Source organism: Gossypium arboreum, chromosome 12 (assembly GCF_025698485.1).
Source record: "Gossypium arboreum isolate Shixiya-1 chromosome 12, ASM2569848v2, whole genome shotgun sequence".
NCBI classification, from domain to species: Eukaryota; Viridiplantae; Streptophyta; class Magnoliopsida; order Malvales; family Malvaceae; genus Gossypium; species Gossypium arboreum.
In genome coordinates, this window is record NC_069081.1 from 97,429,902 (window position 1) to 97,456,391 (window position 26,490).

General features: G+C 33.2%; 3 protein-coding genes and 1 pseudogene across 3 annotated transcripts; 2 read left to right on the top strand and 2 right to left on the bottom strand.

Annotated features, from left to right (window-relative positions):
* Positions 1–9,364: 9,364 nt before the first annotated feature.
* LOC108478887 (ethylene-responsive transcription factor ERF054-like) lies at positions 9,365–11,132 on the top strand. The gene has a single exon (XM_017781344.2). It carries the CDS (start codon positions 9,564–9,566, stop codon positions 10,824–10,826), a length of 1,263 nt encoding a protein of 420 aa, XP_017636833.1. The 5' UTR covers positions 9,365–9,563; the 3' UTR covers positions 10,827–11,132.
* Positions 11,133–17,482: 6,350 nt separating this feature from the next.
* On the top strand, positions 17,483–19,029 carry LOC108478062 (probable polyol transporter 4; annotated as a pseudogene).
* Positions 19,030–20,314: 1,285 nt separating this feature from the next.
* Positions 20,315–20,998, bottom strand: LOC108478061 (uncharacterized). Its single transcript, XM_017780494.1, has one exon. It carries the CDS (start codon positions 20,996–20,998, stop codon positions 20,315–20,317), a length of 684 nt encoding a protein of 227 aa, XP_017635983.1.
* Positions 20,999–23,345: 2,347 nt separating this feature from the next.
* LOC108477193 (expansin-B3-like) lies at positions 23,346–25,898 on the bottom strand. Its single transcript, XM_017779663.2, has 4 exons — positions 25,496–25,898; positions 24,928–25,234; positions 24,608–24,737; positions 23,346–23,799 (listed from the first exon to the last, which is right to left on the bottom strand). Exons 1-4 carry the CDS (start codon positions 25,662–25,664, stop codon positions 23,602–23,604), a joined length of 804 nt encoding a protein of 267 aa, XP_017635152.1. The 5' UTR covers positions 25,665–25,898; the 3' UTR covers positions 23,346–23,601.
* Between the last annotated feature and the right edge of the window lie 592 nt (positions 25,899–26,490).

Consider the following 26,490-nt stretch of genomic DNA (forward strand, 5'->3'; position numbering starts at 1 on the left):
GTTAGGAACACAACTCTTCTAATTCCAAAAATAATGAATATTGCTTCGGTTTAAAAATTTTACTTTTTTATGCATCGTGCAAACAAACGAATGTAACACTTAAAGTGATGTGCATTTAATTTATTCGGGCTTAATATAAAAATAGATAAATGTTTAAATATGATATATGATATAGTGATAATGAAATAATATAAAATGACTATGTGGGTAGAATGATAAATAATAAGAAAATAAAAGAATACTGTAATAATAATATAATAATAAATATAATATAATTATAATCATATTATAGTGATGATAAATAAATAAAGTGACTTAAGATAAATAAAAAATTGAGGATGCACAATTTAAAAATAAAAAATAAAAAATGGAGATGACATGCAATTGCTAAAAATAATGAAAGAAATAATAGAATAACAAGAATACCAAAAATAAAAATAAAATAATAATGACAATAATAAATAAAAATTGCCCTAATAAAAGGATGTATACAATCTAATTCTTAAGCATGTATAAAAAAGTAATAATAATAATAATAATAATAATAATAATAATAATAATAATAATAATAATAATAATAATAATAATAAAGACATAAAAGAAAAAATAAATGATCCATAAAAAGAAAATAAAAAATTTAAATATTAAAAAAGTGAAGGAATAATAAATAAGTAAATAGGTAAATTAATAAATAAAAGAACTAAAATAAGTAAAGGACTTAATATTAACTTAAATGAAATTAAAAGGGTAAATCGATAAATAAATAATAAAGGGCTAAACTTAATAAAATAAATGGATAAATAAATAGAGGACTAAATCAAAATTTAAATAAAATTTAGGGGATAAATTGTAAATAAAAACTAATAAAACATGATAAAGGATCAAAATGAAATGCGCGAAAAAAATAAGGACTAAATAGGAAAATATCCCAAGCCCTATTAAACGCACCGTTCCTTTGGCAAATCGAGGGACTAAATTGAAAATAAAATGAAATTAAATGGTGCAATCTATAAGAAAAAAATAAAGGAATTAGGAGCAGATTGAAAAACAATTAAAAAGCGGAAGGACAGGAGCGGCAATTAGACCCTCCCCTCAAAAACACTCGGATCCTAGGGGGATCCGGGTCGGGTCTTCGGGTTGTCCTTGAAACGACGCCGTTTTGGGTGTCAGAAGCCAAGCCCAAAACGACATTGTTTTGGGGGGTTTATATAAGTAAAAAAAATATTTAAAAAAATCATTTGCAACCTCATTTAAAAAAAAACTCTTTTTTCTCTTTCAACCCCTCCCTTTTATCCAGCAATCGGGTGTCACTGGTCTGCCATAGCCACCGTTCATCGGCGAAGGCGATCGCCACCTTTGGTGGCTGAAAAATTCCAAAAAGCCCTTTTTTAATCTTTTAAACGCGTAAAATGCGAATCTAGGTTTAGAATCTCCAAAATGTCAATCCAAATATGACCAAATGTGGGAAAGGCGCAGTGGAACAGGCAAAAAAAGAACTCCCTTTTTCCTTTTTTTTGTATATTTTTATATTTACATCGAAGTAAAAAATGAAAAATAAAAAAAATACCTTTTTTCTTTTTTCTTTTTGACATTTTCTTTTCTATTTTTTATTGCTTTTTTGTATTTTTTTGTTTTTCTCCCCCCAATACAATTTGTTTTCTGGCATTTATAGCCGATTTACAAGATTATTTCCCTATTTTATTTCTACTGTTTTGGCGACTATTTGTGTCTGTTGCGTGTTGCTTCTTTACAAGTGGTGATTGAGTCAACGGTGGCAGAGGCATTGACAGTGGCAGACCTTGGGGCACGAGTGTGCTGACATGGCATGAGGAGCGGCGCGTAGGACACTAGGGTTTCTATTTTTTTTAAAAAAACTGTTTAGGTTGTGGGTCACTGGGCTATTAGGATTTTTTTTTAGGCTATTTGGGATGGTATTGTAACTGGATTGGAATTTTTTATTTATTTTTTTCTGTTTAGTTTTTGTCCAGGCCTAGACGAAATTGGGCTTTCACACATGTTACATAATATATAACTATAAATATATTATCAAAAAGACTATAAATATAATTGGTAACTTAATTAATAGTGTCTACATTTTGATTGAAATTACGTTTTCTTCATCAAACATTCAAGTCTTACAAAATTGCTACTAATATTATTGAGTTGCTACAAAATGATCATTCAACTGTTAAATATCTATGTTAATGGGATAATGTGTAACGTCCCAAAATTCTTAGTTTTGTTTCGCTTAAAATGTTACACAATTGTGTATCTGCTTCAGTAGTTAAGTGTTCTGGGAGCGTTTAGGAGTGTCTGAGAGGTCCTTAGTTCAAGTGTTATCTTGGGTAAAATTTTGTCTTTTTTTGAATAAAGCCTTAACCTTGCTCAACGAATTTAAGTTTTTGGTTGTAAGTATGTAACAGAATGGACATACTGGTTTGGTGGTTAAGATGTGGGTAGGTGTGTTGGAGGTTTAAAGTTCGAATCCCTACTTGATCATAAGTGTTATTTTTGCGCAGTAATGGACAAGAATTTCAGCTGAGTAGGGATTCTGGAGTGGTTGTAGGTTGTAGGTTAGTGGGATTGTAGGAGTGAATTTAAGGATATGGGCGTTATCAGGATCACTTTTGATTGGTTCCTAATTCTTTTTGCAAATTTTCGGTTCTCCTTCTCTTTTCAAATTTTTCTAACGTCATTTTGCTATCTCTCCCTTCTTCTTCTCCCTCTTTTGTCAATTTGTTTCTAAATGCTACTACTCTCTTTGCTATTCGTCCGTAGTTACTCTTCTGGAGTTCGCTCTCTATTTTCGTTGGCAGTCCCGAGAATCGGGTGTAAGGGGCTGTCTAGTGCCGAATTGTAGTGGAAAGCGTCCAGGGTTTTCGAGTTTTGGAAGTGCTCATGGTTATTTTAGCAACATAAATGATATAGGTGTGTGCCTGAATCACAAGAAAATGCGTTTTCGGCAAAAGCCGAAAACCTTTCTATCGATGCCACACTGGCGTGTGGTTGCCCATGTGGTAGGCTGTGCCATAACACGAGCGTGTGATAGATGAGGCCAGGCCATGCGAGCAAGACACGGCCGTGTGGGCCATATGAGCATGTAAGATTTTGGGCCAGGCCGTGTGATCCACATGGCCAAGCTAATTTGGGTCGTGTGGGCCTATACGGGCAAGCCACATGGACGTGTAAGCCCATTTATCTGAAATGATTCCTAGGGTTGCATGGGTCACCCAATTCGACTGTGAACCTACTGTAGGGTTGGTAAGCGTTACCTAAACCCCTAAATATATGATCTGAGTGTACGTGATGCATGATAAATTATGCATGATTACTGATATATATATATATATATGTATACATATGACTGATGGTCGCATGAAAGTATGACATATTATATGTTGCATTGCATTGAATTGGGATGATGATATTTGGAGGAAGTATACGGAAAGGCTTTAAGCCTATTATCTAGCAGCTCAGCTACAAGATACTGAATATGTGCCGCATTCGGTACTACTTGGAGTGTAGGGATGGGTGGGTGTTTTAAACTCCACATGGAGTGTACGGATGGACGGAGATGGTGTGTAGAGGTTGGTGGGTAGGACTTTGTTACTGATTATTGTTTACATTATTGATACTGTGACGGGCTAAAACCCTAACACATATCTGATACTGAAACTGAAATGGGCTAAGGCCTGAACTATTACCAGAACCGAAATGGGCTTAGGCCCAGACTACATTTCACTGTTTGTTGTGATTGACTGTATGCGTGTGATCTGTGGGGATTACACACACTGAGTTTATGTAAACTCACCCCTTTCTGTTTTATCTGTATAGGTAATCCCCAGACTTAGACAGATCGGCACGACGGAGGACTCTACGGTGACTACTTGTCTATTGAACGGTTTTTATTTCATTTATGGTTTTCATTACTTATTTTGGGTTATTTGATGTAATTTGGACTTTTTGGACTGCTTACTATTATTTTGGGAGTTTAACTGCTTTCACAAATTTTAAAACTGCGAAACTCAATGAAAACTCAGCTTTACTAAAAACAATGTTCTTCCTAAATGCGAACGACTTTCTTAAAATATCACTGTTTTAAAATTTTCCGCTATACAATATATTTTGAAATGAATCCAATCCAATGAGAAAATGATTTGGAATTTTCAAGTGAAATAGAAGCTATTAAACGGAAAATGATTTAACAAGATAAATTCGTTTTCAAATTCCATTCCATGTGACATCGCTAGATTTGGCCATAATGTCTAGCCGAGTTTGCGGTGTTACATAATGTCCATATCAATTTATTATCTCTCATCCACAATTGACAATGATGATGCTTATGCACATTTATGGTTTTCACTTCCAACTTTTAGCTTCGATTTCTTGAATATCTGCATTCTTCATGTTAGATAAAAATAGAGCATGTTAGCTAAAGAAGACCATATGCAATAAACTAATGGAATCTAATGGACATTTCACAACAACCACAAATAAGATAAAAAGGAAGGCCTTTCTAACTTGCTTTTGTGATTCAACAATTCTTGTAAACAAAGATGAACTTCTTCTACACTATCTAATATATACATAATCATTTAATGTGATATCTTAGAGAAATAGTCTTTGAAATTAAAGCTCACAACTTTCAAATCGAGAACATTTCATTCACATTAGGTGACAGTAAAATAGTGAAAGATAACACAAGCCTCTTCAAAACCTTAACTAAAAGCCAACAAAAAAAAAAGAGGCAGGCTACGTGACGGCGATAACTTGTCTCCTTCCTCTATCTGTTTCTTTCTCTTCCTCCAGTGAGCAACCATCTGACTTTGTTTTTTGGGTGGTCCCCATTTTCCTAGGAGCGGCTCCGTTGGTGTTTTCAATGAAGTCTGCAGATGTAACAACTCGTTTTTCAGTTGTGTAAAAAATGTCAAGTTTGAAACCCTACTTTTGATGTTGTAAATATTATTATTTAATATTTAAGAGGTTAGTATAAAGTTTAATTGAAGCTTGGTCCCTTAATTTTGTTAATTAAATAGTTAATTAAGATATAAGGACTAAATTGTAAAAATGTTACAATTTTATCGCTATAGATTTTTAAATAGTTGAGAGACCAATTAAGTAATTGAACCCTCTTTAAAGAGTCAAATGGTGGTGGGATTGAATTTTCATCCACTAAGTTTGTTAATAAAGATTTAATTAATTAATTTAACTATATAAACCAAAATTAAAAGAAAAATAAAACATTTTTTGTGTTCACCTTCTACCTCATGAATAAAGAGAAGAAAAAGGGTTTTGGAAGCTCAAATTTTTGGTCCATTGTTGTAAGTTCAATTTAGTCATTTTTCTTGTAATTTTTATGTTTTTAAAATCTCGGGATTTTGATTTAGCTAACCCGTGTACCAATTTGCAAAATTGTTAAAGTTTTCAAATGTTTCCATTGTTGATTTATTGAAGTTTTTTGTACTAAATTGTTAGATTTTAAGCTTAGGAATGAAAAAGGACTAGTTTATAAAGTTTAATTCTGAGTTTTTGAACATAGGGACTAAAGTGTGTACATTTCAAAATTAATGTGAAATTTATGTAATTATAGTTAATATAGGTTTATATAAGGATGTAATTGAGATCGGTTTCGCAATTGAAGCTTAAATTAGAAAGTTATGATAATTTCGATTTTAGGAACTAAATTGAACAAAATGAAAAATTTTAAAGGAATTCGAATAATGAAATTGATTTGATACATGCATAAAATAAGATGGTATAAGATATACTAAATTTAAATTGAATTATTATATAGATTGAGATTTGAACCAAACCGAGGATAATCAGGAAAAAGGCAAAATTACCGATTAGTACTTGCAATTCAACTTGTCTATTAATTTAATCAGGTAAGTTCATATGGTGTGTTGTGTTTAAATTGTTTTGTATTTAAAATCATGATTATATATATGTATAATTGAAATTTGAATTGTTTACAGTTTGGTACAAAATGTGAGATTTGTATTGAATTGTAAAGAAATAAATATGAACTTATATGTTGGAATTACCCTGATGAACTTAGTAAAGGTCTTCTACACATGGATAGAAATTGATTATCGATAATTACCGAGATCCAACATTTTTTGCGAACTCGAAGATACATGTGACACAGGTTTAGCTCAGACGAGTAACTTGATGTCGTTTTAAAGGTTTAGTCTGGTCGAGTAACCTAACATGTATATTTATAGCTTTGGCCAAGCTATTTGATGTGTCGATATAAAGGTTTAGCCCAAACATGTAACCTGACACAAATATATGTTTAACTTAGACAAGTAACAGATGTGGTTGGTACTAGTGTATTCGAGTTCATTTCATGAGTTTCATTGGGTAATACTGATAATATGAAATGAGAAAACGAGATGACACAAAATTGATTTGATGTTCAAATATGTTATTAGTGAATGATTTGAATATAAAACTTTGGTATACATGTTAAAAGAATCCTGCAATACATTCAAGGCACGATTGACTATGGACTGGTATATCGACCATCTGGTATGAATTTAATTGGTTTCTTCGACGCAGACTAGGCAAGCTCTCTTGGATATCGCAAATCCACCTCTGGCCTTTGTATTTACCTTAGCAATAATCTCATTGCATGGTCCTTAAAGAAACAAAATGTTGTGGCTCGCTCCACCATCTAGGCAGAGTATAGAAGTCTAGCAAATGTTGCTGCTGAGTTAACTTGGTATCACATGTTACTTGGTGATATTGGCATAATAGTCTCTGGTATACCTACAATCTGGTGCGACAATTCCATCGTAGTGTTGTTGGCTGCAAATCCAATCCTTCATGCCATAGTCAAGCATGTAGAGCTTAACATGCACTTTGTTTGAGAAAAAGTGCTTCGTAGAGAACTTCAGGTGAATCATGTGTGATCAAGTTGTTAATGTGTTGACCAAACCTTTAACCGTGGGAACATTTACACGCTGTCGAGATCATATGGCTATCACTGTTGCTGGTTCTTTTTGTCAAGATTTTGCAAGAGGAATGTTAGGCAGAACGTCTACAGAGTAGTTGCATAGTGATAAAGATCATTTAAGCAGTTAGTAATATAGTTGTTATCTCTGTTGCTCATTCTGTTAGTTAGTTTAGTTAGTGTCTTTGATGATATGTGTGTATAAATTCATAACCTTTGTATTGCTCACAATGAATTCAATCTATTTTCAATCTTTCTAATATGTTTTACTCTCACATATGGTTCAAAAATAGATAAAATTAGACTTTACCTTTGACATTTGATGTTAAGACTTGATCTATTTTCTTATCCGCATCTCATATAGTTGTATAACTCCATTTCAAAGCTTATTATTTTTGTTAACCTTTTTTTTTTTCAAATATCAAACATTTAAGGAAGTGGCTCTCCCCATGTATAGATGTATCTAAATATTAAAATTTATTAAGGGTCATGAAATGGTAAATTATAAACATGTATAAAAGAATTACTAATAATACAATTAAAGTTAATTGTACTATTAAATAAAATATGAACTAAATATGCGTGTAAGTATTTAAATAATATAATTTTGTGTTTTGTTATTCCATTCTCTAGATATAGAGACTCAATATTTTCTAAAAATTGTGTGCTATTTGGAAGATGAAAATTACAAATTTTAAAATTTTCAGCATATCATAAATTTAATTTTATAATAATTTCAGATTACAAATCTTAATTTATTAAAATTACATCATAGTTTTGTAAGGATGGCATGCTGAAATCCATTATACCATTTTTCCCCGCAAAAGAAAGGAAAAAGATGGAAATGGAAAGAAAGAGGAGGGTGGTTGGTTGTGAAAGCAAGTGTGAGGCACTACAAAGGCAGAATCAAAAGTGGTTGAAAGAACCCCTATAATTTGGGACACATGCACTTATGCATGCTTGCATTTGCTACCAACTGTGAATGTTGAAGTCGAAAGAGCCTTACCATTAATTCCATGTAACAAGATTCATGCATGTTACCAAGAGATGCCTGTTTGAGGTCAAAGGTAAAAGAATATTTCTTGTGATTGCCGCTCACTCCAAGTTTCCATTGGCTGTAATTGAGGTACACTTGGTGTTGGCCTTTATGGTTTAGGTTGGGTGGCGCCGGCTGTCTATAAAGTCAATAAAGTAAAACCCAAATTCCCAATGGATGTGATGTGAGACATGAAGGGAAGTTCCTTTTCCAGATATTTTTCGTCTTTTCAGAAGCATACATAAACTCATGATTAGATTACACGTGTCAATACCAACGGGTCAACACGTTTAATGGAAACTTCTTTCAATTCGATCCTACCATACCATTAGCATACCAAACTCTTCGGTTGTTGAATGATTCTTCTAAAGTCGTAGTTGCACCCACTTCTATGGAAGGAGATAATGGATAAATGACACTACGTTATGGCGCAGAAAGAAATTATATATATATTTATTAAAAAATTCAAATTCAAATGAAGTTTGATAGTAAATTTAAAAGCTTAAAAATAATGTCGTTGTTGAGATTTACTTGGAGTAGTGGTTGAAGCTTCTTTTTAACATCTTCTTGACAAGCCTGTCAGTTTTAATCACTCATTAACTACTGATTATATAAACCTAATCAAAGAAGGTTGGGTAACGAAAGTTAGATATATATTTGAAGAAGGATTAACATGAATTTGGGAAAGAAATAGAATAAGTTGGGTGGGTGGACAGCCAATGAGTATGTCCTTCGTGGCCTCAAATCAAGGATTAAGACACAGATATTTTTGTTGTTCTAAAACTTTGGCTGTTCTTGTCGTTGATGAATGAAGGTAATGATTATAAAATTAAATTAATAAAAAAAGGGGAATGTGGGAGGATGTGATGACACGTGCCCTTTTTCACCGACTTCTCAGACCATGATTTTGCTGTTCACGGCTCCACCCTCACCACTCACACCTGTTCATGGACTTTTTTATTCTTTTCATATTCTATAATTATTTAAGCTGGTCTCAATAAAAGGATTTGAGTATAATATGAAAATATTTCTAACAATAAAAAGAAGAAATTCAAAAGATAACTCAAGTATATGTTGTTCTCACTTTAATTAACTAATGCATCGGATTTTTTTTTCTTTCTAATTTCCTTCACCTAACGCAAACCTTAGCTAATTTTAGTGTGCACGCCACCAGTTTTACACCCATGGCTATACATGGTTTTGTCAAGCCATTTTAATTCGTTATTATAGTATATATTCATACAAGAATTATGATTCATAATATGGGTTTAAGGGTTGAAAAAATATTATCCACAAATGTGCATTTTCGTGTGCGGTTGGCAACATAGTTTTATATTTTAATAGAAACAATAATAATAATAATAAAGAATGAAAGTCAACCTGATGTTGGTCCCCGGATACCAACTTAGAGGTACGAGACTAGTATAAATTCGCTACTTCTATCTCTCTCACAAAACAAGAGTCCCTCCTTCCCCTGCAATACCAACATAGTTATTGATTAGTCGTCCCATCTTAACGCTATCAAGTTTTTATTTATATATAGAGAGAGAAAGGCGGTGCTTATTAGTATCAATGGCAGCAGCAAATAATACTGGCAAATCCAAGACAGGTGTTGGTGATGAGGCAATCAAGATGCCAAGAGACCAAGTTTTGGAGATTGGCAAAGACAAGAATGTTGATTTTGGATTGGAGAGGCATGAATGGAGGCCAATTTTTTATGAAGCTTCCATGTCTAAAAGGCCTATCAAGAAGATACGTAGCCCTGAACGTGAAGCCTCTTTTCAGTTCTCAGCTACTTTACCTCATCAATCGTCTTCTTGCTCTGTTTCATCCGATGCTTCATTCCAACCATCTAGACTGGTTTTGCCTTATGCTTTTGATGCATCTCAGCAGCCAATGTACTTATCTCGACAATACGGAAATAATCCAACTCTCCTGCCATTACCTCAAAATCAGCAACACATGGTTTCCTTTACGCCTCAGCAGCAACATGATGGTGTTTACCAGCCAATGTTTTCAGGAGAATCATCCCTACCACCTCAGCAACTTGTTCAGTACTGGAGTAATGTATTGAATTTGAGTCCGAGAGGGAGCTTAATGATGATGAGCAGCCTGGGGCAGAATCGTAGACAATTGCTTAGGTCGCCTGTGCAACCGATAAATGCTACTAAGCTTTACCGGGGAGTAAGGCAGAGGCATTGGGGCAAATGGGTAGCTGAAATTCGTCTTCCTCGAAATAGGACTCGTCTTTGGCTTGGCACATTTGATACGGCTGAAGAAGCTGCCTTAGCCTATGATCGCGAAGCATTCAAGCTTAGAGGAGAGAATGCAAGGCTCAATTTCCCGGAGCTTTTCCTCAATAAGGATAAAGTTACGTCCACAGCCCCAAGTTCACCGGTTTCGTCTCCACAGACTCCCCATCCAAGTTCAAAGCCAAACCAGACTCAGAACCTCCCACAACAAGAACCTGAAGAAAACCAAGATTTGCAGCCTGTAGAAATGGAAACGGTGCGGCCACCTGAAGAAGATAATCCTGACACAGGTTCAGGGATGACAACAGAGGGTTTTGGAGCAGGAGAAGGCGTTTGTGGTTGTGAGGAAATTGAGTGGGGAGCCATGGCAGAGGCTTGGTTCAATGCAATTCCAGCAGGTTGGGGACCTGGTAGTCCTGTTTGGGATGATTTAGATACCACAAACAATCTACTTTTTCCTTCAAATCTTCCTTTCACCCATCAAAATCAAAACCAGCTGGATTCTGATCTCTCAAAACAACACAATTCTGCTTCTTCACCTTCTTGTCCAATGAAACATTTCTTTTGCAAAGATGAAGATTAATAGGTGAATTATAGGATCAATTTTCTTTTAGTGGTAAACCCATTCTTTGCCGATGTGCATGTATGTATTGCTAAGGAGGTTTTTAGATCAAACTATGACGTTTTGTTTCACAGGATTTTTAGAGCAACAACCTCATGCTTTTCACCAGTACACGTGCAAAAAGGTTGCGTATTTTTTTAGGGCCCTTAAGCACAGACAAAAACATGTTTTATGTTTTGTTGATAGATAGCAAGCTTCTTTTCGTTCTTTTGGGGTTGATTATGTAATGATGCAATTTTTAGTAATAAAAGATAAATTTCAAATTGAGTTGGGGAGTTCTCGTTTGACATTTTATAGTTTGTTTGTCCCTTTGGAAATGAATTCAGCAAATTTGCAGCATCGTTTACCCTAATAAAACACAATCGTTACTTATGTTTGTTTCTCCTCTACGCTACGGTTGTTTTGTATTGCTTGGATAAAATAATGTTGTGATTAGCTAAGCAGGAATTTACGTCAAAACATTAAAATATACAATGCTTTAATCAGTGCCAGGGGAGACTTCTTCTATTACTCGGTAATTAACACAACTCATACTATTACCTTCTAAATTTAATTATTTATTAAGTCAAATAAATCGTTGCTGTATTTCTGTTTATTAAATCAATATATATTTATCCTCTCTTTTTATCAATGTTTTCTTATATGCATGAAATAATACAAATAAATTTTAAAATTCTTAACAAAATAGATTAAACCAACGGATCTAAGTATAGTAATAGTCATTCAAGCTTGTTGCAACTTTTTTAGTTGAGAGTTTTTCATTCTTTCGAAAAAAGTTTATGAAGTATTATCTATTTAGAGTCAACAAACCCCTCAATTAGTTCAATATTGTCCTTAGTGAAAGGTTTTATCCTTATCTCTGTCGTAAACTTGAATCTCTAAAGAGGGGCAGCAAATTTACAAAATGGGAGCACCTCGTCTGGTGTTTAAGAAGGCAAACAATGTGCATTGCACATGTTTGCACTCAAACTCACGCCTTAAGCGTGTAGGGCAATGATGAGTGAGAACACTACCACTTGAACTCATTCCTCATTTACGACATGGGTTCAAACCCCACCAATAGTGAATTCTTTAGTTTTTCCAGTAGTTTGCCTATTCAAGCATCCGAAGAAGCACTCTTGCTCTATAAACTTATTGCCTCTTTAGGTTGTCTTTTTAGGCACTCAAACTTTCAGTAGATTCTAGAGATTATATCTCACCGAGGACAATATCAAACTTATTAAAGAACTTTCAGTAGAATCTAGAGATTAAACTTCATCAAGGACAATATCAAACTTATTGAAAGGTCGTCGACTTCGAATAAACGACACTTTATAAATTTCTCCCAAAGAATAAAAAATCCATTAATAAACTTAGTTCATGAATGACTCTAGCCACAGATTTATTCTAAGCAAAAAAAAAAAAATTAAAATTGAATTTGCCCATGACTTAGTCCACTTTGTTCATTGTTCATGCATATATTTTTTTTTATCAGAGCATGCATAAAAGAAAGATGATATTGATATTCTAAAATGTTATTGATATATTCGGTTGGTCAAATCTTACATTATGACTCGTTATTTTATATTTTAAAATAAGATTAGCTATTTAAATTTGATATTCCATCTATCCTATTATTTCACATTTTTAAAAAGTGTCAATAATATTAGAATATAATGTATAATTTGAATATCATTCATTTTTAAGTTATCTAGATTGTGAGTGAAATCGATAAAATTACCCTTACTTTTTTTTATTATATTAGAAAAGATAGTAGTCATTTTCCCAAAAAATAATTTAACTATAATTAAAAACCAGTATCTCTCTTCTTATTTTGTAACTTTGAAAACCCAAATCCTAACCTTTTGCGATTATCACAGTTGTCTCCTCCCTTCGAACTATTTTCATCTTCTCCAAATTGAGTAATTCCTCTTTCAATTATAAAACCAAAACGTGCTCTTTACTTTCTTTCTTATGTTTCTTGTTCACCATGCAATGTTTTCAGCCAAAACCTTGTAGAATGGATCAACTGCCTTAAATAAGGGATTTAATTTGTTGTTGGCTTTTCCGAAGAGAGAGTGCTTGTGTTTAACTCAATTCAAATCTTCTTTTTCAATCACCTCATATTCACTTAGCATATATTTAGCCACCTTTTATTTTCTCTTTGGATTATTCATATACCATCATTTTTCAATTTTAATAATGTTTGACTATTCTTCTTCCTTTTTAATTCTTTTTTCTACCTTTATGCTTTCTTCTTCCTTTTTAGTTCTTTCTTCTACCTTTATAATGTTTAACGATACTAGTAATGCTTAAAATTCGCCTTTCAAGATCAAGACGTTGGCAATTAATTCTCTTTCCAAACTTCATGGCTTGGTTGCGCAACCTGACTAAATCAAAAACGTTCTTTCATTAATCAAAACCATCATTTTTAGAACTGGATTGGACCAATGAGTTGGATTGGAATCGACCGGGTTATCGGTCCAGAGATAGGGATTGGATCGATTGACCCACAAACCATATAGATCGGTTGAACCAAGTTAAAATAACTTGTTGAACTGGTTTTCTTTTTTGTTAATTTTTTTATGATTTTTTAATAATTTATTTGATCGAACTAGATGAACTGATCAAACCAAGAACTAGTGATTTGATTAGTTCGATCATTACTCCAATTCTAAAAACCTTGATCAAAATCAAGAAATCCAAAATGCTCGTACTTGTAGAAGAATGCCAAATTCCTTAAGACACGACAAATTTTAATGAGACACTTAGAGCTAATAAATAGATTATTACTTATGTATTTATATCATTTATTAAGTATTTTATTGAATTGGTAATATTTTTATAATTTTATTAACCGTATTGTTGACCTAATTAATTATTATTTAATTATTCGAACTTCAATTATCATTTAATTTAATTTTAATTTAGACTCAATTGTTTAATTTTTTCATTCAATTATTTAATTCTTTCATTCAATTAAATAATAATACAAAGAAATTAAATCAATTCTAAGTCATCCCCTGCCTTTCCGAGAAAATGCAATTACTATAGATGCATAGTAATCCATGCAATTTATCTCTCTATTCAATTTGTTAGTTGTTCTAGGTTCATATATGCTATTCATTAAGATTTATAATGAACTAGCGTAGGGGTTGATTAGATATATATTATTAGGCTAAAAAGAACTTGTAATTAAGTTTCGACTCAATGCATATTAATTACACAATTATTTAGTCATGGAGTCAATCCACTAACAATTACTGTAAATGAAATCCCTATTATATATCATTACGAAAGCTACTCATATTATTAAGCTTTATTCCAATTATCTTATCATATGTGTCATCCTCATAAGATATTCATGGTCCCCTAAGGTTAAATTCGCTCACATAGTTTGATCACTTTTATCTCTTGATTACCATAGCATCTAGTATGATGAACATGACCATTACTTTTACCGGTAATGATTTAATCATTTATCTTAGACAAATTACTGATTGCCATGTAATGCACTAGTCATGCAACCAACATATCAACTTTTTGCTCACTACCTTAAGAGCATGGGTTTTCAATATATCAAATTACATTAGTCATGCACATATGGTTATTCACTTATTTAGGATTTGGGTAAGTCAAACTATGAACTTCACAAGTGAATTAATCCATAAACAAATCTAGGAAAAATTCAACTAAGGTCTTGTTTGATATATTGCAATCCAGACAATCATATTTATATTTTTATTTTTAGGAGTCAATCTAGCTCCAATAGCAAAAGCAATTTACCTCTCCAATTAGACTTGTATACAACTTAACAATTCTAATATTAGTCACTTGTTCAATTTGACCATTGTACTACCGGTTATTTATACTACCTACTAATATAAGTTGTCTTCTATATTACAACCAACCAATGTAATATAATTTAATATTAGTTAGACCTTAAATAACCAATGAATTAATATTTGCTAATTCATTTTGTTTTTATGCAAAAGCTATTGATGAAAATAATACTTATAATATTAAATAATCATATAAAATTTTATTTAATCTAAATAGTTCAAAATATCACAAGTAAATTCAGGGTGAATTCAAAAAAATTTAGCGGGATCAAAATTTAATTATAATTTTTCCATAAATCAAAATATAAGTTTATGTATTAATTTATAATTTCATCATTTTGAAAAGACTAAACATCTTTTTTTTTTATTTTTAGGGTGATAAAATGAAATTTTACTATATATTTATTTATAATTTTTTATTTGTAAGATGATTGAATGTAGTTTTTTTTTTCATTATGGGGGTCAAAGTGTGATTTCACTATAGGTTATCTATTTATAGGAAGATTAAATTGAAAAATAATCATTTTTAACCAGTTAATAAACTCGAACTAATATTAACCGAACTTTTTAAACCCTTAACTGTTGACAGAACCAATTTTTTTAAAAAAATTAACCGAACCAAACTTTTTCAGTTAATTCGGTTGGTTAACCGAATTAACCGAAATTTATATGTTTTTTATTTTTTGGTTAAAACAAGTATAAAACATATAAAAAATTAACAAGGACCACTCACACTCTTAATAGAGTCGTATATAAAGAGAAAATATCTCTCACTATACTAATAAGAACGTTATTACTCCATAGTCCAAAATGATATTGAATATAATTGAAATCCAAAACATCAACCATATCGATAATCTTTGATGTACAAATAGCATAACTACCTCACTTTCATATATATTGATCTGCTACTAGAACTAAAATTCAAGGTCGATTTGAAAAGAAGTATATTGTATACATATATAAATTAGAAATCGATGAATTTTCTACAGCATCCGTAGCCGAAGGAGTAATCACAAGTGACAAATTAACAACATAATTACGTCAGTAACCTACAGAACGAACAAGCAACAGATATGGTTAGTAACCTTTCTACAAAATTACATTCACAAACACATGTTGACTCATTGAGAACAAAGAAGCAACAACAGAGCTGCAGGAATATCAAAGAATGAAATTTTTTTCATAAAAAAAGTAGTAGAAGAATCAATTTCAGTAAAAAAAACCTTTGACTGGCGAAGTCAAAATCGATGGCAGACAAACATCGAATGATGATGGTGACCTAGTGTACGCTGAACAATGTGCCTAGTGGACGTCGGACGGTGGTGACTAGTAATAAGGATTTTGGGACTTGGGAGATTTTAGATTAGGGATTTTCAATTTAGAGTTAGGAATTTTTTAGTTGTGAGATTTTGGGACTTGGTGGGAGATGGTTGGTGTTTTAGTATTATAGTGCATTGTTTTGAGTTTTTAGATTTTGAGAATTCAAAATTTATGTTTGGGGCCTAGATTAGTGTTTGGGTTTATTTTCAATAGATTGGGTTTATTTGGGAGTACTATAGTGTTTAGGGCCTGAGTTTGGGTGGATAGTGGTGGCCTAATGGGTTAATATAATATTAATTATTAAGTTCGATTAATTAATTAATTTTAAATTGAATTAATCATTAATTAAATTTTTAAAAATTTATTAATTGATTCTTGACTGAATTAAATCAAATTAATTCGATTTAATCAATTAAATCAATTTTAACTGAAAATTGCACACCCGTAAATGCCCTACCTCATGTACGAGTAAATTGGGACAAAATAATTACAAAGACGCAAATCCTAACCGGTTTAGTTTTTATATAGCAAAAAGCGAATAAATTCATTAAACCATAAAAACTGACAAAACTGAACCGAATATATTTCCACTATTGAAATAATGTAATTGAAATTTGGTTGGGTTTTATCCGGTTGTTTTTCAATTTCTTTTCCTTTTTAAGATTTATTTATTTATAAAATAAAAATAATTACCCTACAAATCACCTACATAAAATATTTAAGAAATGGGTATATTTTTATCTCAATAAATTTATCGAAATTTTACATAAAAGTAAAGCAACTCATGTTTATAATAGGTGAATTCTTCTTTTTTTTCATTAAATAAATAAATTAAAATTTTGTTTTTATTTTTGGATTGAGTTACTTTCTAAATAAATTGTTTTATATATTAAAATTCAATTAGTTGAGTATTTATCGATTAAATTTTAACTCGATTAATATATTTATTATTATAAGAATAAGAAAGATGTGGATAATTTTTTCGGCCGAAAATTATAAGCATTTTATCATAACATATTTATTAATTAATTTATTCAATTTTATATATCCAAAACTAAAATCAACTATACAAAAGCTGAAACCAATTAAACATATTGAAAAGTCTAATAAATGAACTTATTTCGAGGAAATGGCGATTTATTGGAAACATGTCCTAAATTATAAAAATTTCACACGAAATTGCTACGTAATTTTTAACTCTTCTTCTTATTGATGAAATTTAAAACTTGGCTGTTTTTTTTTCAAAGGAGGTAGCTAAATAACGAAGTACCAATGGAGGACTGCCAATTGCCAAACTCGAAAACTGTGCCCCTTGAAACAAATAATTAAAATTCAAGTAAATTTGATGGTTACAGAAGAAAAGTCTTAATTTGTTTCTGTTTGGGAGACATTTATGCTGAAACTTACCCACCCATTGCTTTGAAAATGGCGCTACTGTCTTGTGAGTTAAAACAGGCTGGCAGAGGGAGAGCTATGGGGTTGGTGGGTGTCCAAGAAAGTGGGAATGGGGAAATGGCTTTGCCATTGGGGAACAAGTACAGGAGAATGGATTCTGACATATCAAGATGACTTGGATCATTATGCTTCACATCATCTTCATCGTAAGTACCAGGAACTATGTTATTGCTTCTGCCATTTTTGCATCTCTCAACAATGTTATTCTTGAATATGGTAAGTTTTACTCTTTTCAAATCTCTCATGTTTTCTCTTTGTTTCTTGCTTCACCATTTCTTCTTCTCTCTCTTTTAGTCAGTGCAGAGTTTAATACTTTCCGAAGTCAGCATTAAAGTGTTTGCACTAGAACTTCATACTCAGACCCCTCAACTCTCTGAATAAAAGTAATCCATGAACTTCGCTTAGGAACATTGCCAAGAAGTCCTTTTGGTTGTAGTCCTTTTCTTCATTACTCCATCGTCCATCCTTAAAATCTTTAGCTCTATCGCACTTATCTGTAAATAGTGTTCCACCTAACAGCCAATTTTAAAAAACTTTTTGGCTACGAATCTCTCTTTTGTGCAGATGTAGGTGTCATGAGTGGGGAAATTATATTTATATTATAAAAGAAGACCTGAGGATAACTGAGAGGTACAAGAAGTTCTGGTTGGAATTTTGAGCATCATTTCACTTTTGGGTAGCTTAGCTGGTGGAAGGACATCAGATGTTATGGGTATAAAGTGGACAATGGCCTTTGCTGCGGCTTTATTTCAAATTGGTGCGGCTATAATGACATTTGCATCTTCATTCCAAGTACTAATGATAGGACGAATTTTGGCTGGGATTGGTATTGGCTTCGGTGTCATGATTGCTCCTGTCTATATTGTTGAGATATCCCCAACTGTTGATAGAGGCTCTCTCACCCCCTTCCCCGAGATCTTCATAATTCTAGGAATTTTGCTTGGTTATGTCTCAAATTATGCTTTTTCTGGACTTCCAGTACATATAAACTGGAGAGTAATGCTGGCTGTTGGAACTTTGCCTTCAATCTTTATATGGTTCGCACTTTTCATTATCCCTGAATCACCAAGGTGGTTGGTCCTGCAAAACTGAGTGGAAGAAGGAAGAACTGTGCAATTAAAAACAGATGAAAATGGGAAAGAGGTTGATGAGAGGCTCTCAGAAATAATGGAAGCAGCTGGAATGTGTAATGGAGAGAAGAATGAAGAGAAAGCTGTGTGGTGTGACCTGCTAAACCCTTCTCCTTCACTTCGTCGGATGCTGAGTGTTTCCAACAAGTCACTGGAATAGGCGCAACTGTGTATTATAGCCCCGAAATCGATGCTGGGATTGAGAGCAAGTCTAAGGTTCTTGTTGCAACAGTTGCCGTGGGAATCATAAAGATTGCTTTTATATTGATTGCTCAAGCATCTGCTCTTCGGTCAGTAGGTAACAGGGTATCCAGTGGCCTTGTTGCCATGTCGTTCCTTTCGCTTTCCCATACGATTACAGTTGCAGGAACCTTTTTCCTCTTTCCGCCGTTGTCAGCTCTTTCGGTTCTCTTTGTTTCCAAGCTTGTACCCTGAGAAGAAGGGAAAATCGTTGGAGCAGATTAAGTTGCTTTTCCAACGTCACAATGAATGGCAAGGAAGTGAAGTGGAGATGGAAGACACTGAGCATCTAGTAGAGAAACCATGAGCAAACTGGGGATTGACAGATATGCATTTTTCAAGGTGGAATCTGGCAACTTGTATAGTTTAATGATTGAAATAGAGAAAGCCAGCACCCTTATGTAAATTTACATCATTCAGTTGCTGAGCTACCACTGTCCATCAACATGCAAGAGTTAGATTCCAGAAGAGAATGTTTCATATAACTCAAGGTATCCGCAACTGAAGCTCTAAGAGTAGGTAAACCAAAAGGAAAAAGTTTAATATTATTGGAGGTGCATTTCTCCATCTCTTCCTATACTGTTGATTTATCTAGATCCATAAGAACAAAATAGTATCATGGCTAAATACTTCCCTATATCAATGTTTGACATTGTAGGATATAATGCTATTTTAGTAGATTCAAGTAAGAAACACAAAAGCTTACCGTTCATCATTTCTCTCTTCCAAGGTTTCCTCTCAAATTTCTTCTCTCCCTTCCAAGAGATTTACTAGGACTTGAAATGAAGTTTTACCATATAATGGATGGAAACAAACACGGTTGAAATATCATGTTCAGTTCAATGAGTGTAATCTATATAGCTCCAAGAAGATACAATAAGCAGTGCCTCAAAATTGAAACTACTACAGTGATAATATATAACCAAAGAAGCAACACCAAACTCAGGTCAAGATAAAACCCCGACTCTATCCCTTTATTACCTTCCGTTGTCTCTCCTTAAGATTGCCTAATGGGGGGGTGGGGGGTTGAAGCTTCGTGTATCAGAGAATGAACCAAAAGGTTTCAAGTTGGTCTGTTGGTGAAAACTTTATGAGAACACATGGTATTCATTCATGGCGTCATAAAAAGGAGACAGGCGAGTAATAGGTCCCTGGAGCATGTAATGCAGATTCTGGTGGCCTGATAGCAGACATGTAGGTCTTCCCACCAAACCAGAAAGGGCGCCTGGCCATGACATTGGCGGATCATAAATCTAAAGTCTGAATCCACAAATTACCATGACATCTAAATCCAAAACAAATGAATATTATAGTGTTGGATAACTGATTTTTACCACCTATTGCCATCTACACAAGTTATGATTCGAATATGAAAAAGAAATTCTTATTGATTAAAAAAATACAAGGAATTACAATCTTGATCAACTTTTCTTTTTTCTTTGTCATACATTAATCAACTATAATACTAGAAATAAAAACTTCAATCAATTGGCATATGATATCGGCACAATGGGCAGAGATGACTAGTCTCTAACCACTTAATGATGCAACCGTAATGGTAAACATGGCTGCAAGGCAAGGATGCAACCTCGTCACCATCCAAGAACTCTTCCAAACAGACGACGCATTCTTTTCGTGAACTCAAACCCTTGGCCAATTTCCTCCTCTCCTTGGATGGAATATGATCTAATTCATCATCATCCCATTTAACCCTTTTCAAAGCTTCAATAGATGACTTACTTGCAGGCTTGAAATTCACTGAACTCTCCAATGATTCCTCAATCTCGTCAGTAGGTCTCACCTCAATGACTAACTCGACTCTCAACTTTATTACTTGACGTCCAAGGTTCATAGGCATACTATGAGTATCCCATGCAAAAGACATGACGTCAGGAACAAGGACAGTATCAATGAAGTCTTGGGATGCTCCGAAGTCGGCAACCATAGAAATTAGGATGTCTCGACCATTTTGTTCAGAAAAAAACAGGTCCCTACGACATAGGATGGATCGGTTGTGGGTTTCTAAAGGAAGTTGCGGGTCATGAGATGAAATGTAACGAAACTCAACATTTATGTGGAAAAGATGATGTGAGATCTCAAAACCAAGTGGTTGTAAATGATTCTCCTTTTCTTGCATAATCTTGATGCAGAAACGAAAAGCCATGGCTAGGGTTTGGATTTTGTTTTCAGGGTTTTGATTGTATATTTTTGTTGGTTAACTTGTGGGTGAGTGAAGAAAATTTGAAGTATTTTATAGGTAAAATTAATTCCAGTCTTACTAGGAATTGTAAAAGCAGTTGGAGTAAAAAAATCAGATATGCATGCATTCAAAACATAGTTACTTTGTTAAATCAACTTCAACTTCTGAATATGATTTATTTTGGGAAAACAAATTTTGTTAATATGATTAGAATACACGTATTTTAAAATTATTAGGATGTAACTTTATAAATTATGTACAACATATTAGATAGATAAAAGCAAGAATGTTATAAGTTTCCTTCTCAATCCCTACCTCTACATGCACTAATTAAATTACCCACTCCCATTTCTACTTTCTTAATGCCACATCATAATACTTCTTGCAGGACTAGTATCAAAAACTAAATTAAATTTTAATTTATTTATAAATAACTTAATATTCATTATAATTTAACTTAAAAACCAAATTGAGCAGATTGAAAAGCTAAAAGGTGATATCTTTTGAATTATTCAAAATAACTAAGTTTTTCGTAAATTAATATTGAATCCTAAAATTAGGATTGCTAAAACATAATTAAATATTTTAACTTCATTAACATTAAAAATAGTTCATAAAAATTCTTTTATCATAAATTACATTGGATCCAAAATCTATAATTTTTTTCCCCGACAAGTGTTTCAATGAAGATTGAGTGGGATCTCCTCCACGTGTGGTCACATCAAATAGAGCTAAATTAAGGTGTACAACTTTCAATTAAATTATTTCTTTTTTTAATATCTCATTTTTTTATTATTTACAAATTTAAATTTCAGTTTTCTAGAATTTATTTTGATATGATATTTTGAAATAAAAATTTATTTGATAGTCCTGTAATTAAAAAATGATATAATGATAAATTTAAATTTAACAAAATAATTTTAATAGTATTAACAATTAGACTAAAATTTTAAAATCTGAAAAATAGGACTATATTTCTAAAAATAAAACTACAATGATTAAATTTCCAAATTTATAAAAATACAATGCGAGGATGAATTTAAAAATTAAATAAACTTGAATAAATAGTTATACAAGTTCAAACATGTACAACCATTTATCTATATTCATTCTAGACATTGTTTACAATAATTTTAATAATTTATTATAATTCTTAACAATTTTAAATATTTTTATATTTTTATTAATTTTTATTTATTTGAAAAACTATATTTAGGTTCATCTTGAAAGTTTTCTTTAATAATTATAAAAATATTAATTTTTACGATCTTTCTTAAAATACTGCAACGTTAGAATGAGGTATACATACTCATGTCACTGTTTAGTTGCTCGTTAGTTATGCCAGTACTTAACAGTAGAAATGGATGAAAATTTTAATAAAATGATAAATTTATTCTTTAATTTAACGTACAATGACTAATTTTTTTTTTTTAGTAGAGGGAGCAAAATACAATTCAAGTCATATTGATACTAAAAAGGCTTCCATAATACTTTTACCTTTTATTATTCCATAATATGCCACTTTAGATTTAATGTTATTTTCAAATTAAAAACTAATCCCACCTTGGATATTACCTTCAATGTCATCATTTAACAATGTATTTTTAACAGAATAATCAATTTACACTTTTTTTTAATGTGAAGGGATTAATTTATTCTCTTTTTTTAGTGAAGGGAGCAAAAGACAATTCAACTTTTAATATATGGACCTCCATCGTATGATTAGTCAATTGAAACAATTATTGAAAAATCTAAAATTTAAAAAAAAAAAAAAAGTAAAATGAAAAAATTGATGAAATATGGACATATGGTGGAATCAAAATATTTTGCTTCTCATTTCGGACCATTAAAAATAATTTTTGTGGACTTCCGAAAATTTGTTTTATGTAGTTTGGCGGGAAAATTTTGAGCCATGGGTATAAAATCCTTTACATGTAAACCCGATTGCTTATGCAATTTGGGATCCTCAACTAGGTTTTCTTGGAACATTAGAGACATATGATAGAAAGATAGGAGGAAAAAGAAAATATAAAATGAAATAGATAAAACTTTGTATGAAGGATGGATCAATCTTGCAATGTTTTTTATGGAATTTAGTTTTAACGAAGGGATCAAAGTCCCCCACCTCACATGAGTTCGTCTGTGGTCCTGCTGATCAATATTGAACATAAAGTAATAGAGATATAGAGGTTTTTTCTTTTTCATAGAGACAATTGACAACACATGTAACACATATATATAAATATATTACACTGAATATTCCAAATTTCATGAAAATCCAACGACACCACACACCACATTCAAACATGAATGGCAGCAACAATGCTAAACGCACACTCTCCTTTGGAGAGGGCTACATTCATCTATAATAACACTTTCACACTGTAGAACCAAAGAAAACTATTTAAGAGAAAGGATAATAAAAAGGAATAAAGAACCCTTGGATGCTATTATGCTGACCAACCGGCTTCCTTTTCCCTTTAAAACGAAAAAACAGACTAGCAATACTTTTGGGGGACTAAGGAGACATAAAAAAAGGGGGCTTAGTTCCCTCTTCGTGATGGCTTTTAGAGTTTGAAGTTAAGGCGAGAGGTGTAAGTTGCTTTTGGCGACCAATTTCTTGGAATAACATCCCTCGCTGATAATGTTCTTCCTGCTGATAATGTTGTTAGTTTCACTGAGAAGGGCCCTTTCAGGGGTCCCCTTATAATGCACCAATTTGCTCCCCAAACATGGTTCATCTCTAACCACTCATCCGAATTGGCCTGCCAACAATATCCATATCTCAATATCCATTAATATATAGCATTCGTTTTTTCCCCTCTCAATATTGTTTTCTGAACGTGTAAGTTGTTCAAAAAAAAAAACTGCCATTTATGCGTGTTGCTTTCTTTCACCATAAAACTTGCTGAAACTTTGATTTTGAATGAGAATAGTTGGAAGATACCCTAATGACATGTTGTTTTGCCGTATGGGTTAAAAGGGAAAGCAAAAGATCACACTTGAGTGTGGCCTGGCCCCTATTGATATTATCACATGCAGGGAATCAAGATTCAAGAAAATACTTGAGTAATCAATTGAAGGGAAAAGTGGGCTTCAGCACTTTGCACATTGGCGCCATTATAAAAACGCATGGGCAATGTTTTCTTAATAAAGTAACATTTATGTTGCCCTAATGCAACCTATTTAAGCAGACAAATCCAAGATACTAGGAAGAGCCAAGGGTTGATAATATAATAACCAAGGAATATAAAACATTCTGCCACTATCTTTTTAAAGGTATGGGCACTACATTGATATTAACTTTTTTGAACAAAATATTAAGCAGCTTTTTCCATGTAAATCTGCTTTGAAGATGCAAGCATTCATTGATGTAGCACTAAGAATTTTCCTAAAATCAGTCATATCTGAATTTTGTGGAGCCTAAAGAGCCCTTTTTTCTCTCTTTCTTTTTTTTTAACTTTTGCTTTTGCGTTTTTTAATATTGGGCCATGGAAGTCAAAAAGATTTTAAAGCATTGAAATTAATGAAAACAGTAGAATTTATGGAAAAAGAGAAAAAGGGGGGGCTTACTTCTCTTATATGCATTGACCCAACATCTCCATCTCCATCCTCAAACTCCACCAGAAGAGAGAGCCAATAATCAGTCGACCCTTCATTCACATGGAAGGCAATGTTCTTCCCTGGATATTTACATGGGGTCCTATAAAATTTTAAATAAAAAGCATTTCATTTTTTAGTTTAAAGTTCAGGAAAACCAATAGAAACAAAAGAAGAAAATGGTACGGGAAAAAGGCTAGTAAAATGAGAAAAAAAAAAAAGGTGACAAAATAGAAGCGACAACGAAAAAGAAAGATCCTTGAAAAACAAAAAGGCAGTCCCAAAGCAAATACCTTCTATAAAGGACTGGGAGTTCGCCTCGGTTCCTGAGCTGTGAACTCTCACCGGTTATAGCCATTCGGCCAAAGGCTGCACCACTTAGGTCGAAGTGAGTGCGGCCATTGGCGCAGTACCCGCCGGGGCACTCGTCAGTTACAATGATGGTGACGGCCCTCCTTGAGCATATGCTCTTGTCTAGGCACTTCACTTTGAAGCATGCCCCACACCCTTCCCCGTTCTTGAACAGCACCGGGCTTACCGCTCCCACTCTGGCCCTCAGCGGCTTCACGTCAACTAATGACCCGTACCCACATGCTCCCCCTGCACAATGTCACATTCACAACCTACCATTCAAGTGATTCCACTTTACAAAAACTAAAATTGAGCCAAAATTGAGCACCACATTTAGCATTTTTCTTTAATTAACTGGAGTTCATTTGGAACTCTACTACTAGATTAGTAGTTACCAGTAGACTCTACAGAAAAACCGTAAAGAACCTAAAAGAAATCCTGTTACAGATCTAGAATGCATTGAACAAAAATGTGACAAAACGGCAACAGAAGCCAGTGGTGGGCACTTACCGTCGCTACCATCGCCGTCAGGACTGCCGTACCAAGTGGCAGTGGCAGGGTACCAGTGTAGGTCTACCTTGTGTTGCGGCACAGGGACCGCAGTAGACACCATTGAACACTGAAACAAGACTAGGCAGCATAATGTAACAATCCCACCGAATCCACCGCGGCGCTGCATTGTGTTAACAGGCGGCGCCACCACTTGTTCAGCCTTAGGCGGTGCAGGTTAAGTGGACAAAAAGGAAAGTGAAGAAAAAAGTAGGTGGGAAAAAAATGCAGGGCAAGAGAGGAAGGAAGCTACTTCTGCCGACAGTTTATATTAGCATTGAATATTGATAGTCTTGAAGACAGTGTTGAGAGAGCTTCCTACAAATATAGAAGCAGAGGAAGCAGAGAAAAGAGTTAAACGTTCTATTTTTTTTATATTTTCTTGTGACTATGGGATCCACTGGTTTTGGTGTTATTTACCTCGGTGCCACTGCATTTGCGGGTCCACCGACGGTTAAGGCGTTAATTCCGCGTGATCGTACTTGGAGGGAGCCAGGGGCTTTTTTGTCATTCGAGTATTCGACCGTTAATATTGTTGTCGTTATGTGTGTGCGTGTGTTTTTTTTACTTCAGGGGCCATGTGATGGTTAGTCGTTTGGGACTTTTTAGGGTATTATTGGTCTGGTCAAAACTATGTCGTATTGGCACTATAACATTCCAAAACTGGATTGCTTTACCATTTGTATCATATGTACAGAGGGCAGGCGGAAGGTCCAAGCTATTCAAGAAATTTTAGTGTATATCTCAATTATTACTCTCAAATTTTAAAACAAAAGTATCTGTTAACAATCATGTAAATTACTTCTTAACTTACTTAGTGAATGTGTTATCTTTCTCACATTTTTTCCTGTACAAGCAGTTACAAAGCAAGAAGTAATACAAGTTAGTTTACTCAATCATTCAAAAGATAATATGTTAATGAATGGAAATAATATCCTAATACAACATCCACACAA